Below are 17,730 nucleotides of genomic sequence, written 5' to 3' on the forward strand. Positions count from 1 at the left end.
CATTTTCAAAGAAAAGAGAAAATTTAACTAAAAGAAAGATCAAAACCCTTACCGAAGTGTGATCGGTGTCGGAAGAACTTGAAAAACGAGAGAATAATGGAATCGCTCGCGAGATGCTGAAAATGACATAAGGGAGCAACTAGCTGACCCATCCCCTATTTATACCCGTCTGAGCATTCAATGCTCACAGTGTCCCAAGCGACGCATCGGTTAGCGGAATTCGCCAACTTTTCTGACACGTCGCAAGAACATTCCAGAAACTCCATAAATAAATAAGGGAAGATCGGCTAGTTAAAGATCAGTGAATTAAGGTAGATGTTCAGAATTACAGATCGGCTAAGGGTTATTCAGTTAGGAATCGGATCGGATAAACACATTAGATATCGTAAAATAACCAATGCAATAATAGTAAAATGATAATTGTCAAAATAAAATTTCATTTTCAAAAGGTCAAATTACATTATTTGGGACATCTCAAGAGATCGGATTACATTAAAGGTCAGATTACATCATTTGGGCGATCTCTAGAGATCAGATTACATTAAAGGTCAGATTACATCATTTGGGCAATCTCTAGAGATCGGCGATACATCCTACCTAGTAAAGACCTATGTCAAAGCCTAGTCTCGTGGCTGAATCAAAAGATATGTTTGATCAGGAAACCAGCCATCGACATCGGATAGATGTACAGCTCAGATGGGGTGACTATGACTCTCATGAGGATAGGAGAGGTTATCGTCAATGTTATCGCTCGAAACTGAGCCGCTGTCAGGACACCCGATGTAGTGAGGAGCCAAGTGAACTTCGAAGGGCAGTCACCAACGATAAGAGGGAAATTAGCAGTCTTCTTGCCCAAAATCGGTACGCCGATTATATCGGTCGATCGACTTGAGATGGACACGATCGATGTTCTCGGTCTGGATCGGTAAATTAGTCCGGTTCTCTCACAGTCATCAGAGGTAGCCATCGTGATTTTCTGATCACCAGGGTCGTAAATTTTCAGTCGATAAACAAAGTGAACAGTCGAAAAAAGATCAAAAGCAACTGCCATGGCCGGGATTGTTGCCGGAGCGACTAGAACAGGAAAAGTGAGAAGCGGAAAGAGAAGAAAATGAAATGCGAAAAGGATGTCCCGTTGAAGGTATATATATATAGAGAAGGCCTGAGCATTTATTGCTAGCGGAAAACGAAGCGGATGCCTCGGTAACTAAAAGAATAAATGCTTTGACTAAACCAGTCCGGATAGAAGAAAAGATTCTAGAATGGGAGAGATCAGGAGAGGGGCCTGGCATGAGAGATCGGAAAAGGATCGTATTAGAAAGATCGGAAGGGATGGGAGATCGGAAAGCAAAGAGAGAATAAGACAACTTCCAATAACTGTCGTCATAATCAGAGCCGAGGTAGTTAAAGCGTTGCAGACGAGATCAAATCTCCACTGCACTCCTCATTTGCAGAATGGCCCACATTACTGACAGGTTGCCAGAATGTATCATGACAGTCCTGTACATCTCGATCTCCATCGTTGATCTTACTTGCAAGGACAAGTCCAGAGCCATTGGATCAAAGAGAAGACAACAAGACCGGCGTTTTTTTTTCTCAGCCCTCGGATCTCCCTTGACAAGAAGATTTTGAGCCGTTGGATTAGAAAAGACAAAGGACAAATATTATGAATAAGATCTCAACCGTCCATTTTGATTCTCTTCAATTTTCAGGCATCAGATCGTGTCCTTTAAAATCCAAACCTTCCATCTCCCTCAAAGGAAATCCTGACCCTTCATCAGGAGCCCCCGGTCCCTATAAATACCTGCATGAAAACTGTTAAAGGGAGGGGAAGGACGAAAAAGGGTGGTGATTATAGTGGAAAGGCTCTGAAACTTGATTCAGTCTTGCTACTCTGCTATTTTTAAGCTTTCAAAATAGGGAAACTTCAAAAACCAATTTTCTAAAGTATTCCCATTGAAGGAGTGTTGAACACTGAAACTCTTTATTTTCAGTTTGTTCATTACTCTGCGATCCCATCTCTCAGTTTCAGTTTTGTCTTCACCATCTTTATATCCACTTATATTTTCCAAGCTCAATCTCATTCAAACCCGGTTACTGTCATTTCGACTCGACTGTATTTTAAATTGGTATTCTTTATTTCAAGGCAAGCTTTAGTCAACAGACTATTAGCGCGCAGCTCTACGATATTTGTGACTCCATAGTTAGCTCAATAGATTCAACTCCCCACAGGTGAGCGTCTAGACCGTTGCTTTATCAAGTGCTCATTTTTTTATTATTTTCTTTGTTTTCATGCTCATAATTTTCGTTAAGTTTATGTTATGTTAAAGAGCCCCACGAAGGTGGTTATTCTCTTGAGTTTACCTTTTTGTTCATTAGTTCGTGTTATTTATTTTTAGCCTTCATTAACTTCAAATGTAGGTATTCTGGTCACGGGTAACGTATAGGTAGTTTGATAAAATGTTAATAGCTGTATCCTAACATGAGAGTTCCTTTAAAATAACAAAGTTTGGGTAATAAATCGGAGGAAAATTATGAAGTCGAACCACTAGACTAGCTCAGAAGATAACTTGGTATAGTGGGGGATCGAGGTAAGATCGGATCCCATACTAGTAAATGAAAGAGATCGAATATTGCCTGTCAAAAGGTACCGGTAAGGCGATCACATAGGAGATTGGTAAAATTCAGTCTGGTATCCCCTCCCTAGTTATAAGGTATCAATGGGTTAAGAGAAGCCTCGTTCAGGTTTTCAGCGTCTTCGGATGCCAGAACCCTTAGTCTACGGTTCTTACGATATACGATCGTGATTAATATTTAAAGAGATCGGAGGAGAGTTCTTATTTGATTCTCAATCAAAATTTTTAACAAATATTTAAAGAGATCGGAGGAGAGTTCTTATCCGATTCTCAATCAAAATTTTTAACAAATATTTAAAGAGATCGGAGGAGAGTTCTTATCCGGTTCTCAATAAAAATTTTAATAAATATTTAAAGAGATCGGATGAGAGTTCTTATCCGATTCTCAGTCAAATTTTAATAAATATGGGGAGATCGGAGGAGAGTTCTTATCCGAGATTCCTCACTCAAACTTTAAACAGATTACCCCTAGAGATCGGGAGAGGTTTTTATCCTGATTCTCCCAAATCCTAACTAAAATAGCACAATACACAAAGTTACCCTCTAAACAAAAATCGCTACGCAACACCAAACTCACTAAGGGTCGTCTCATGTACTTATGTATCTGGGTAACCCGAACTAGTGAAAAATCAAATATTCCCTTTTGTCTAAGGGACTAACATCATCATTCTACCCCCCCCCCCCCTAACTATCGATTTTAATTTGTAAAGAGCATAATGTTAAATCTGTTTACCCTCATGAAGGGACAAGGCGGGGTGCCTAACACTTTCCCCACCCGTATATGAACCCTGAACCTAGAATCTCTATTTTTGAAGTGGTTTCTTTTAATATATTTTTGCGAATGGTTTTCTTTAATTTCCCTCAAAATTAAAGTGGTGACTCCTCACTCTTTCCCACTTCGGTGAGTGTTCGTCCAGGCGACCGCAAAATACATTGCGACATTAGTCTGTTCTTCTTTCTTCTGATAATGATCTTGATATTCCTATTGCTCTCCTAAAAGGTGTTAGGACCTGTACTAAACATCCCATTTCTAATTTCATCTCCTATAATTCTCTGTCTCCATCCTACAGAGCCTTTCTATTGTCTGTTTCCTTTGTCTTTATCCCACAGGATTGGAAGAAAGCTTGCCTCGATCCAAAATGGAGGGCAGCTATGGTGGAGGAGATGAAAGCTTTGGCAAAGAATGAGACATGGTAACTGGTTACTCTCTCACTGGAAAAGAAGCCAGTTGGATGCAAGTGGGTGTTCACTGTGAAACATAGAGCAGATGGTTCAATTTAGAGGTATAAGGCCAGACTGGTAGCAAAAGGCTTCACACAGACATAAGGAGTAGATTACCAAGAGACCTTTGCACCTGTTGCTAAAATGAATACTGTCAGAATTTTGTTGTCATGTACAGCGAATCTTGAGTGGGACTTGTAGCAGTTTGATGTTAAAAATGCCTTTTTACATGGTGACATGGAAGAAAAAGTGTATATGGAAATTCCTCCAGGGTTTGAGGATGAGAAGACCAGAGGGAAAGTTTGCAGATTGAAAAAGGCTTTACATGGTCTAAAACAGTCACCTAGAGCATGGTTTGATAGGTTCAGTAAAGCAATGATCTCCTTTGGATACAGCCAAAGCAATATTGATCATACCTTGTTTATGAGGCATCATAGAGGCAAAATCACACTACTTATTGTCTATGTGGATGATATTGTGATAACTGGTGACGATAAGGAAGAAATGGCTCTTTTAAAGGAGCGCCTAACACAGGAGTTTGAAATCAAAGATTTAGAAAGGCTCAAGTACTTTCTTGGAATAGAGGTTGCCAGATCAGATAAGGGGATCTTTATTTCTCAAAAAAAGTATATCTTGGATCTGTTGGAAGAAAGGAATGCTGGGCTGTAAACCGGCAGAGTCTCCTATTGAGGCCAATCATAAATTGCAAGCTGGAGTTGGAAAATTAGTGGATTTAGGGAGATATCAAAGGTTGGTTGGCAAATTAATTTATCTTTCGCACACTAGACCGGACATAGCATATGCAGTTGGTCTAGTGAGCTAGTATATGCATGATCCTCGTGAATCTCACTTGGAGGTTGTTTTCCGCATCTTGCGATATATAAAATCTACATCTGGGAAAGGACTTCTTTTCTCAAAGCATGGTCACCTTCATATTAAAGCCTTTACAGATGCAGATTGGGCTAGGTCTCTTGATGAAAAGAGATCAAAATCAGGATACTGTACCTTTGTTGGTGGTAATCCAGTCACCTGGAGAAGTAAGAAGCAAAATGTGTCAGCTAGATCCAGTGCAAAAGCCGAATTCAGGGCAATGACTCAAGGTATCTGTGAGTTATTATGGTTACGGAAGTTGATGGAAGAATTAAAATTGTTTGAAGCTAATGGTTTATTTTTGTTTTGTGATAACAAAGCTGCAATCAGTATAGTTCATAATCCAGTTCAACATGATCGGACCAAGCATATTGAGATTGATAGACACTTCATAAAAGAAAAAATTGTGAATGGTTTCTTAAGTGTCTCTTACATAGGTTCGAAACATCAATTAGCTGATGTGTTAACTAAAGGATTAAATTGTAAGGTGTTTCATACCCTAGTTTGCAAGTTGGGCATGTGCAACATACATGAACCAAATAGAGGGGGGAGTGTTGGAATCCCTTAATTAGTGCATTAGCTGTAAATTAGAATGTGTTAAAATCCCTTAATTAGTACATTAGTTGTAAATTAAAATGTAAATTAGTAATATTAGGGATATTTGTATTTGTTAGCTTTTATTTTCTTTCCTATTAAGGCTATAGCATTTGTATATAAATTTGAATCATTGCAACACTGTGAAATATATTAAGAAATTCTTCGATTCTCTCTAATCTCAACAAAGAAGGTATTAACAGCATTATTGGCATTTTTATTTATATGATTAATTCTGCTCATATTGTTTAGTACCATCAAATCTGCATATATATATATATATATAAACAAGAAAACTTACACCATCTCTCAAGTCTACACTTCCTATTTATCTTCCAGACAATGTTTTCCCATTCTGGAAAAGTGAAAGCATACTCTTTTCTGTTCATATTTTGAACTTTACCCTAGGTCAGAGCTTTTTCTTTTTAGAAAATATTTTGTTGAATTGTACTGCAAATAATAAGAAAATATATTGAAATAAATTGACCAAATAAGCTAGATTTAATTGCATTAGTGAAGTCCCTAACCCCCTGCAAGCTCTTAACAGTTTTTCCATCAGCCACTTTCTGTCTAATGGTACCACACACGCGCGCGCGCGCGCGCGCGCGGAGGGAGAGCAGGAGGAAGAAATAATTGATGTTATTTGTGGCATTCTCTCTATTACAATTACTGAGATATTTTGATTTTTTGCCTTTCAGTGGTCCTTTTGCATTCACAGACTTAAAAACGAATACAATAATACATGAATATCCTTAGAAACAAAAGTAGCATATATAAACCGTACTGACTGATCTAACTTGCATGCATAGTTAGTACTTGAAATTATTTTAAAAATAAATATGTATTAGTATAACTCAAAAATTTATACCTGCTCCACTTCCTATTAGGATGAGTCTTCATCTGCATCACTAAAAACTATTTTCAGAATTCCTTCTGCCCCATGATGAGTTCAAGATCTATATCAATAGCAGCCCAGAAACTATATTTATACAAATACCTGGAAAATGACATAACAAAATTACCAGTGAAATAAAAATAAAAGTAACAATGGAATAAACATAAAACAGGAGATAGGGTGAAAAGAAATGATGAAGTTCAAAATTCTTGTGGTTTGAAATAGGACTCAGTCTTGAAAAACTAGTACCTGGACTTTCCTATGATCCATTTGTACAGAAATTGAAGCACCTCAACTTGCCAAAAAAGGCCCTCTGAGAATATAGTTCACATTCACAAAAGAAAAACAATCAGAACAATAATAAAGATGTTCTCAGTATAAGTTAACTGACAAGAGCCCTGACACTCATTACAAAAACAATTTAGAAAAAATAAATAAATAAAAGAGATCTGCACCTAGAGAAAGAATGTCTCAGGAAAGCAGACCTAGGAATGTCTCCATACCTCCAACAAATTAATAAACTACTAAAAACAATCATAACGGTAGCACTATTAAGTAGACAGATAATTTGACAGCAGAAATGGTGGATCTCATCTGTTCAACAGCCATTAAATAGGTGGTAGGTGACATCTCACATGGGGATTTTTTTTAAAAAAAAATTTAAAAACCCTAGAAAATTAAATTTCAGATAAAACATAAACCAAAAAGCTATTTCCCGGCTGAAATCATCAATTTTTAGAAATTTAGTTATCTACAACATCTTTCAGAATATTTCAATATAATGGTAAAAATAAATTCATTCTCATTCATCTCAGGTACCTACCAAAATAAATATAAAATTATTGGCTCATATTGAATCTTTAATTACAAATACAATAGAAGATCACTAATTAGCCAAGCAGATGCATGCACAGAACCTCAAAGCTCTGGTCAGTGCCTCAAAAATTGTACAGCTTCAAGTGAATCTAAATCAGTGACAACAACCAATAAGGCAACAACTCACAACCAACACCCATTTCTAAGAAACAATTGCTGACATGACTCCTCAAACTACCAATTCTTGTTCTTCTGATGCATGATCTTGAAGAGGTGTATTAAACTTCAAGCTTCTTGCAACATCAAAGAAATGGGCAACAGCTTCTTCAGGAGTCCCAACAAGAACACCATGTCCAAGATTAAGAATATGTCCCCTTGGCCCAGCACATCTCACAACTCTGAAAAAGAAAAACAACATAAAAAAATCCATCAGACTTAGAATTTTGGAAATTCAACTTTACTTCTTATTTTAATCACAACTAAAACTGCAAGATCCATGAACCATAGAGATTAATCAACATAAATAGTACTCCTATTTTAGCATGCTTTTCACTCACATCATATAGACATATACCAACCTGAGAAAATGAACATGATGCACAAATAAATATACCCAATATAGTTTGGAAGTAGCTCATACAAACACATTGTACTTGTGCTAGAGATTACCAATTACTTTGACCCGGTTATGCCAGGCATAAAGCCACCAACACAAAAACTAATTCAAGTAATTGCCATTTACAAAGAAAAGAAAATGTAACAAAGGATTTCCAATTCAGAATAACTTAAGGACTTCATTCCAATAAACAAGTTAACATTGCCTCACACATACTGAAATTCAAATACTCTTAAGTAAGCAACAGTATGAATGTGGTGGGGAAAATTAGTTAGATCAGAAAATTTTAAGTTATTTCACAAACCGTTGAATTTCATCTGTCAATGCAGGAAGAGGAGAAAATAAGTAAGCAGGGTCCACATTTCCTTGCACACTAATCCCACTACCCAAACGATTCCTTCCGTCTGCCATATCCACTGTCCAGTCTAGCCCAATCACATCAACTCCAGTTCCTTTCATACGCTCAAGAAGTCCACCATTTCCATTAATGTAGAGAACAAGTGGCGTTTCAGGGCACTTATTCCTTACCATGCAGACTATCTGCAATATCAGAAATACCCATATATGATTAAACTAATACAGCAGAAAATGCAATTGCATATCCAGTGTTTTTGTCCACTTATAACGAAATCAAAGCATATGATATTTCTATCAAAACCAAAAGATAAGGCAATCCTTAGAAGGTAATTATGACATTCGTGCATAACATTTTGTTCATCCAGACAAAATGATCTTATCATATTCACAACTATTGCAAACCCAAGAAAAGATACCATGATAACCAAACAAATCATTGATATTCCTTTTTTTGGGGCAAATTTTTTCTGACACAAATAAGGAACTAAAGAAAATTCAAAGACTCAAGAAGCTTAGAATTATGATCCAGATTTCATACAAGGTTACTATACTGTACCTCTTAGTCCTTCAAATAAGTTACAACTTCTAAGTCTCACGGGTAATTTTGTGATTAGATTTGCTGGAAAATCTGTCTAGATGTCTTCAAGAGTCCTTTTTTTATTTTTAAATATTATATAGAGTCCTTGTTGGTTTAGTATAATATTATTCCTTTTAGTTTTCCTTAAGGATCGAGATCCTTAAAGATTTAGGACCGGTTCTGGAGTCCGATGTCTTGAAGGTTTAGGATTAATTTTGAGTCTATATACCCATGTTTGTAATGTTTACTTCTTATTCTTTCAGCCAATAGAAAATCCTGAAATTGTGCCTCGAGTTGTGTGATGCAATTCTATCCTAGGTGTGATGCCTATGGAACGTCAAGTATGATGCCTGTGGAAGTTAATTTTAGATGAAATAAATTGTTAAACTATTAAATGGAAACAGCTCCCTGATCCATAAGTCATGATACCTAGAATTTAAAAGAAAGTTTTATACAAATTAAAATAATCAGGTCCAACTCACTTCTTCAATATAAGGCTTTGACCAACAGTCCCACATGCTAGGTGGTAGCTGTCCACCCCAGGAATCAAATATTTGTACGCAATGAGCCCCAGACTCCACTTGAAAAACAATGTAGTCAGCTATTGTCTGTGTCAAATGAGAGAGAAGAGCCCTCAGTACATGTGGTGCTGTATGGCACATACTCTTTATGTTAGTGTATGTGCGAGTTGTACCCCCTTCCACTATATATGTAGCAATTGTCCAAGGAGCTCCAACAAAACCCAAAACTGCAGCATGTCCATTAACCTACATAAAACATAAAAAGAGTAATGTAGAGGCATGGTGTACATTTCACATAACAAAAAATAACACAGAGCAATTATACTTAGCCTACTGCCTATTTGAAAGGTAAGAATAACCTCATGTCGCAATATTCTAAGTGATTCCCCCACAAAATGGAGTTTCTCTAATTCAATGGAATGTAGAGCCTTTAATCCTTCTTCAGAACGAATTGGAGTCTGAATAACAGGCCCCCTTACTTCTTCTATGTCAAATGGAACACCAAAAGCTGGTAAAGGTGTAAGTATGTCAGAGAAAATAATAACACCATCTGGATGAAAAGCTTCCCAGGGCTGCAAAGAAATTTCCACAATGAGATCAGTTGTCTCTGACCTCTCTCTGAAGGATGGATATTTCTCTGCAAGCTTTCTGTAAACAGCCATATACCTTCCTGCCTGACGCATCATCCATGCTGGAGGCCTATTTACAGGTTCCCCTCTTGCAGCCTTAACCAAAAGTGGATCTGAATAAAATAAGGCAAAGGAAAAAGTAAAGGAAGAGCCAGATATACCCAAAGAAAGAACCTAATCATGGAGAAGTAAAACAATGGTAAAATACTTGGAATCTTGTAAGAAACACATACCGATAACATATTATATGTTTGTAAATTAAGTTCCAATAACAAAAATTTAGATATGCTATCCATTGCAGAAAAGCTCTTAAATCCTAACACTGCTGTTGGACAACAGGGCCAGGGCTGACAACATCTAAAAAGTAGTCTCAAATCCAACTACCAAAGAGTAATGAAGGTAATCTTAGACCAGTGGCTTAAGACAGCAGCCATACAAAAAATGCATACAACTCATGCCAAGTGTTATAGGAAGTCAACACCCATGCAGTATTCCTATTCCTATTTGGATTGTAATTCTATTTAGTAGGGATTTCAGCATAATTATAGGAGAAGTAGGTTAAGGTTATATTCATGGTTTCAAATCGCGGTCGCGGTCACGAGTAACGAAAACAGGCCTATAAATAGGGCTGTGCACTATTACTGGGGGTTCTAAACCGAACCGAATAGAACCAGGACTAAAAAAAAACCTTTACCTTAGGAATTGAACCGAACCAAACCGAACTTATTTTACTATTTTGGTTCAGTTCTAGCTCTTAATCAAAAACTGAACTAGAACCGAACCGAAAAATCGACTTTATACATATATGTTTTTTTATATTTTGTAGATATATTATATAGCTTCAATAAAATTATATATATTATGCATTTAAGATTATTATATATATAAACTTAATTTGTCGTTAATTATAAACTTAATTTGTCGTTAATTATAAACTTAATTTGTCGTTAATTATAAGTGTATATATGTAATCTAATATTAACTTTTATTATTTTTAATAACAAGTACATTAAATCACTTTGTGGTCGGTAATTACATAATTAAATAACCTTTTGATCATTTAGTATACTTTCTAATTAAAAATTATATAATTGAAAAATATGTATAAAATAGTAGAACACATTTATTAAGATATATGTTATAAAATGACTTAATTTGTGGATATGTTGTTCCATGTGATTAAATTATGACCCAATCAAAATGCCAGCAATGCAATTTGAAAAATATATATATATTTTGTAAGGTCTGTGGTGATAGTAGAGAGCATAGACCGAAATAATATTTAGGAGTGAATCTTAATAATCGAATTCACTAAGTTTCAAATTTTATTAGCTATCTCATTTTTTATTTGGCAAACGTTTTAATTATAATCTACAAAATTTTTATAAGCATATACTATATTAAAATTAAATTTATTTTTAATACTTTTTATTGTGAATCAAAATTTAAACCAGTAAAAATAGTATATTATCTAACAAAATTTTAACTTTAAAGAGTTAAATGAAAATATAATAAAAAATTTCTCTAAAGCTCAAAACTATATAGTTTTGTGCTTTTGGCTTAAGTTACATTAATCCTATCTCATATTATACTCGTTGATTTGCTATTTTTTTATAATTTGGATGGAAATATTATATGATTTATTAAAAATATTTGGTGTTATCTTATATTTTTATGTAGAAATTGTTAATTTGATTTTAATCTTTCTCGAGTAACTCATCACGTTTATATTACTTTATTGATATTTTATTTCGATATTAGTATTGTTATTTTAATATTAGTACTATTATTTTTATTGATATTTTGATATTAGAAATATATAATTATTTTTATTCTTTTAAAATGCAATAATGTTGCAATTTTGAGGTTAGGAACTAAGAATCCAACCTAATCGGAATCGAAACTAAAACCCAAAGCACTTACAACCAAACCAGAACCGAAATTTGGTTCCTCTTTTGATTCCAAAAAATAAAAGAACCAAAGTTTGGTTCTAGTTCCGATTCCGATTCCTACAAAGAATCGAACCGGAACCAAAACCCCACATCCCTGCCTGTAATGGCCGTAATGTAACGGTAATAACCTAGCGCTATACAAATTTTTTTGAAAAATTTACAAAGTTCATAAAATAACTAGATAGAGGTAGATACAAGTAAAACCAAGTTGCACAACTAGAAGGAGAAACAATAAATGTAGTTAGTGCTTATGCCCCATAAATAGGACTAGATAGTGAGAGTAAACAAAGGTTTTGGGAAGATATGAATGAACTAATGCAAAGCATACCGAATGAAGAGAATATTTTCATCGGTGGACATTTGAATGGACATTTAGGAAGTGATAGGCAAGGTTATAAGAATGTTCATGGAGGTTTTGGTTTTGGCAGCCGAAATGAGGAGGGAAAAAGCATCATGGATTTTGCTATGATATACGACCTAATACTAGCAAATACCTACTTTATAAAAAGAGAGTCACATTTATTGACTTTTAAAAGTGGGCAACATAGAAGCCAAATTGACTTCCTCTTAACGAGGAAGATAAATAGAGCTCTATGCAAGGATTGCAAGGTCATTCCAGGAGAGGCTTTAACAAGTCAACATCGGTAAGTGGTTTTGGATGTCAAGTTTAGAAACAATTCAAGTAAGGTTAGAAGAAATAGTATAGCTCGAACAAAGTGGTAGGAATTGAAAGGAGTAAAGCAAGTGAAGTTCAAAAATGAGCTTCTCGAGTCCGAAGCATGGAAGCTGGATGTGGAGGCCAATAATATGTGGATACAGATGGCATCAAAGATTAGAGAAGTAACTAGAAAAGTACTTGGAGAGTCTAGAGGACATAGACCACCCTCAAAAGAGAGATGGTTGTGGAATGAGGAAGAACAAAAGGCAGTGAAGAGAAAGAGGGAATGTATAAGAAATTACCTACGTGTGATAATGATGAGGCATATAAACAGTACAAGATAGCAAAGAAAAAGGCAAAAAAGACAGTTAGTCAGACAAGAGCGCAAGCCTTTGAAAAGTTATATGAGAAACTTATGACTAAAGAATGGGAGAAAGATATTTATAGATTAGCAAGAAGGAGAGAAAAGAAATGTCAAGATCTCAATCAAGTTAGGTGCATTAAGGATAAAGAAGGAAAAATGTTAGTGAAAGATGAGGACATTAAAGAAAGATGGAGAAATTATTTTGATGATCTCTTTAACAATAGTTAAAGTGGTAATAGCGTGAATATAGACTACAGAGCAATAGAAAAGAATGTGAATTATACTAGAAAGATTAGATCTTTAGAAGTAAAGGAGGCACTTGAGAGAATAAAAGTGGGTAAAGCTTGTGGATCTGATGAAATACCAATTGAAGTGTGGAAGTGTTTGGGAGATATGAGAGTGGCATGATTAACTAAATTGTTTAATAACATTCTAAACTCAAAGAAAATGCCTGAGGAATGAAGGAAGAGTATTTTAGTACCTATTTTTAAAAATAAGAGAGACATACAGAGTTGCTCAAACTATAGGAGAATTAAACTCATGAGCCATACTATGAAATTGTGGGAGATAGTTGTGGAACATCGACTACGTCATGACACTTCTATCTCTCCCAATCAATTTGGCTTCATGCCCAATCGTTTAACTATGGAAGCGATCTTTCTCATTAGAAGCTTGATAGAGAAATATAGAGATGTGAATAAAGATCTACACATGGTTTTTATCGATTTGGAGAAGGCTTATGATAGTGTTCTAAGAGATGTCTTATAGAGAATGTTAGAACAAAAGAGGGTATCTATTAGGTACATATAAGTGTTGAAAGATATGTATGAAGGAGCAACTACTATTGTGCACACAGTGGGAGGGAACACAAGAGATTTTCCTATCTCAATTGGATTACACCAAGGTTCAGCTGTAAGCCCTTTCCTTTTTACATTAGTTTTAGATGAATTAACGAAACATATACAAGAAAGTATCTCTTGGTGCATGATGTTTGCAGATGATATAATTCTGATAGATGAGACGCGAGAAGCAGTCAATAAAAAGCTAGAACTTTGAAGAAGTACTTTAGAGTCAAAGGGTTTTAAGTTAAGTAGAACGAAGAAAGAATACATGTATTGCAAGTTCAGTGAAAGCCGAACTGATGAGAGGGAAGGAATTAGTTTGGATGGAGTGGTACTGCCCCAAAGTAATCACTTTAAATATCTTGGCTCAATCCTTCAAGTAGATGGGGGATGTGAGGAGGATGTTAGTCATAAGATTAAAGCCGGATGGTTGAAGTGGAGAAGTGCCACGGGAGTTTTATGTGGTCGCAAAATTCTCGATAAATTGAAAGGCAAATTTTACCATACAGACATACGATCGGCCATGTTATATGGTAGTGAGTGTTGGACACTGAAGTAGTCGTATGTGTCTAAGATAAGAGTTGCGGAGATGAAAGTGTTAAGGTGGATGAGTGGTCATACTAGACTAGATAAAGTCTGTAATAAGAGTATTAGAGAAAAGGTAGGAGTGGTGCCAATTGAGAATAAGTTGAAAGATGGGAGATTGAGGTGGTTTAGTCAAGTGAAGCGTAGACATACGGAGGCTCCAGTTAGACAAGTAGAGCACATTAGGTTAGAGGATAGAAAGAAAAGAAAGGGTAGACCTAAACTAACTTGGAGGAGAGTAGTAAAATATGACCTATAAGCATTACACATTTTCGAGGATTTAACCCAAAATCGTTTAGAATGGAGAAAGAGAATCCATATAGCCGACCACAAACTCTTGGGATAAAGGTTTAGTTGAATTGAATTGAGTTGAGTAAAAAAAATTAATATTACTACCACCAAAATAGCACATAATGAAAAGAAAAAGCAAAAAACAACAAATAACTCATCTTTTTATAAGAAGTAGCTTTGGAGAAAAGAGATATTTCAGGATGATCTTAGCTTAGAAAACAATAAGAGAGATATTTGTAGAAGAAAGGAGAAATTTGGGTGAAAATTTGAGAGAATAGAAAAGAAATCACAATTATGGAAGAGAAAAGCACACAGATAATGCAACGAGCAGAAAAAAAAAATTATTTCCATGTGATTTGTAGTAGATGCATAATTGTAGTAATGGTTGTCACCGTTACATAATAGTTGTCACGGCCATTACACATGCAACTCAGGATTCGCCTATAAATAACAGAATAACGAGTATTAAACTTTTAAAAACCTATAAATAACGGTCATTACGTTATGTGAAACCATGGTTATATTTGGTAGAATACTATATTGTAATCAAAGTTGTAATGTAGCTACAAAACATTACATGAGTCATTACTTCCTTTGGTTGCAGAAAGAAATGTATTGTAATGTAGTGTCAATTACACTATATAATAATAATTGCTTTATTTAGTGTAATACCCATTACATATAAAAATTTATGTAATAATCATTGTTTTATTTTCTTCATTATTTATTTTCCATCACCACCACAACCCCTTACCACCATCATTTATGTTGTCACCACTACCGCCACTGTCACCGCCACAACCAACAAGACCTAATAAACTCCACCTATGTTCACAAACATAACCAGTCCCAAGCCTGGATAAAGGACCTACTGGACAGCGTAAAATTCAATCATCTCTCATGATATAGATCCTTATGACCTAATAAACTAAATATTGGAATAAAATCTTCCATTTCATCAGATTAACTTTTACTATTAACTTTTACTTTTGCTACCAAAGACAGGACTAGATTGGGGATTAAATTACGTTTCTCATTCCATTACATTCTTGACTACATTCCATTCCATTACCTCGTATCAAACATAACCTAAATTAATATCATCTTAGTTCAGTGATTCTAATGCAATATATTATTAAACCAATATATAAAGACCAAAAGCAGCTGCTTAGAGCCAACTGGTGAGGAACAACAACAGTCCATGCAAGACATCATTGTTTCAACTAGTCCATCACAAAGCTAAACAAATTAAGAAAATAACAGTAGGAAATTGGGTTCAGAAAGTTTTAACTCTTCCATAGTACTAATCTTTAAGAAAATTTATCTTAGTTTCAGCAGAAAAAGATTAGGTAGTCGTCCACAATCTAATCTCCAATCAAACCTAATAATACAGAATTACTTACAAAAATCAACTCCAATTACATCATTTCTAGAAGTGACATCCCAAAGTAGCCCCTTGATGGAAAATTAGACAATGTTGGTTGAGAGTGATCAGAAAAAGCACAACATACTGACATGCACATTTAGAAAGAAGTATAATATGTAACTTTACCAAGAACCAAAAAAAGTTAGATCAAGTAACTACCACTTGCAGTAAATTGGGCAGTAAGCACAGCGAAAGGCACAGTTATAGATATCGCTATAGCAGTATTGCCCACAATTGATCCAAACATTTGCTAAATTACTATTTATTTTAATCAACATTCAGCTTCAACATGCACTGTTTCACTCAAATTCACATAAAGCAGTCATTTCTAATTCAAAATTTTGCCTCCATTACCACTACTCCTTCATGACAGTCCAATCCCTCTCAGTACAAAAGGAGCTTAAAAACATATTTCACAATCAAATTTGAAAACAAATGAGCTAATGTCAATAAAAAAAATTAAAAAAAATTAAAAAAAAAAAACACAGCAGTAAACAAGAACAAAGAGGAAAAGAAAAGATACCAGAAGAAGAACAAGAGACTTTGAATCTTGGTGTTCTAGAGAATTTTCTGGTAGGAGAAGAAATGGAAAATCCGACAGAATTATTAAACTGAAAACCTAGGTGTAGAGAAGAGATGGAAGAGGCCCTCCATGATAAACAACTGCACGCACTGCAACATGTCAACCGATTAAACAAGAATCAAAATCTTCAGACATAGAAAAATCGAATTGAAGAATGAGAAATTACCTAGTGGGAGGAGAAGAGAAATTCATTTTTATAGAAGAAAATTATGAGAGAGAAAGATGTGGGTTAGGCAGTGTGTTTGTTTCTTATCGCTATCTCTGTGTTCTTTTGAATATTGTTAAAGCAAAACTGGTTATTTTGGTTACCTTGCTTTCCTTTGGCAGCTCTAATCCTTAGCTTGTGTTTGTTTGGATTTTTTAACTTGAGAAAAAACAATTATTTTTCTTTTTACCAAATCAAATAAAATTTAATGAAATTTTGTATTATTAATAACAAATACAATGATTTTTTTTTCTTCTATAAATAAACAAAAATGAAGACTCCTATGTATACCTGTCTTTATGAGTATTTAATCTTATCAAATCTTAATAAAATAAGTTAAATTAGTATATAATCAAATTTTAAATAAGTTTTGATTTAAAATCAAATTCATATTTTATATTTTTTATATATATTATTTAAATTTATTTATATAAATATTTAATTAAATATAAAATATATATTTTTATAATAATATTTATAAATTTTTATATATTTTATTATCTATAAAATAAATTTGAAATATTTTATAAAATTATTAAATTTTTAAAATATAAATTATTAATAAAAATAATTTTTAATTAATATATATATAATTAAATAAATTTAAGTATTTTTCTAATATAATAATTAAATTTAAAATAAATTTAAATAATTAAAAATAAATTTTAATAAATTTAAAACATATTTAAATTTTAAAAATATTAATTAAATTCAAATTCAAGTAATATAATTTTGATGAACATTCTACTGTTGCCATTCCTAATGCCTCTTGTATCTTACTTTAAAAATGTACTTTTTTTTATTTACTATTAAAATCTAGTTATTCACCGGCCAGTTTTTATTTGGAATCACTGATTTCTGTTTATTAGGGAAGGAACCTAAATCCGCCTTTAAATTTTTTCGCATTTTTAATTTTGGTTTAGATTATGTTTCTGGTCAATTTGATCCGATTTTAGTTAAATTTAATGATTTAATTTAAAAAAAAAAAATCAGTAGAAATCTGAATTTGGCCCAAAATTAAATCGACCAAGCTGGATCCAATTCAATTATAAAATTTACGATTTTAATCGATTTCAATCTTATTTTAATTCT

At 34.1% G+C, this 17,730-nt stretch overlaps 1 protein-coding gene across 2 annotated transcripts; it reads right to left on the reverse strand.

Annotated features, from left to right (window-relative positions):
* Nucleotides 1-6,995: 6,995 nt before the first annotated feature.
* On the reverse strand, nt 6,996-16,768 carry LOC110659861 (uroporphyrinogen decarboxylase 1, chloroplastic). 2 transcript variants are annotated; one of them, XM_021817923.2, is made up of 6 exons: nt 16,600-16,768; nt 16,374-16,522; nt 9,463-9,845; nt 9,065-9,349; nt 7,953-8,188; nt 6,996-7,430 (listed from the first exon to the last, which is right to left on the reverse strand). In XM_021817923.2, the coding sequence occupies exons 1-6, from the start codon at nt 16,623-16,625 to the stop codon at nt 7,262-7,264; spliced, it is 1,248 nt and encodes a 415-aa protein (XP_021673615.2). In that variant the 5' UTR covers nt 16,626-16,768; the 3' UTR covers nt 6,996-7,261. The 2 variants fall into 2 exon arrangements, with proteins under 2 accessions (XP_021673615.2, XP_021673616.2); XM_021817924.2 differs by having other exon boundaries at nt 16,374-16,513; nt 16,600-16,755.
* Nucleotides 16,769-17,730: the final 962 nt, after the last annotated feature.

Source organism: Hevea brasiliensis, chromosome 4, assembly GCF_030052815.1.
Source record: "Hevea brasiliensis isolate MT/VB/25A 57/8 chromosome 4, ASM3005281v1, whole genome shotgun sequence".
Classification (NCBI taxonomy): Eukaryota; Viridiplantae; Streptophyta; class Magnoliopsida; order Malpighiales; family Euphorbiaceae; genus Hevea; species Hevea brasiliensis.

Bases quoted from the DNA above. Each gene is read 5' to 3' on its own strand.
- LOC110659861 (XM_021817923.2), bottom strand. From the start codon at position 16,625: ATGAATTTCTCTTCTCCTCCCACTAG. The intron at 16,523-16,599 runs GTAATTTCTCAT...GACATGTTGCAG, and splicing joins TTCTCTTCTCCTCCCACTAG to TGCGTGCAGTTGTTTATCAT. The intron at 9,846-16,373 runs GTATCTTTTCTT...TATTTTATTCAG, and splicing joins AGTCTCTTGTTCTTCTTCTG to ATCCACTTTTGGTTAAGGCT.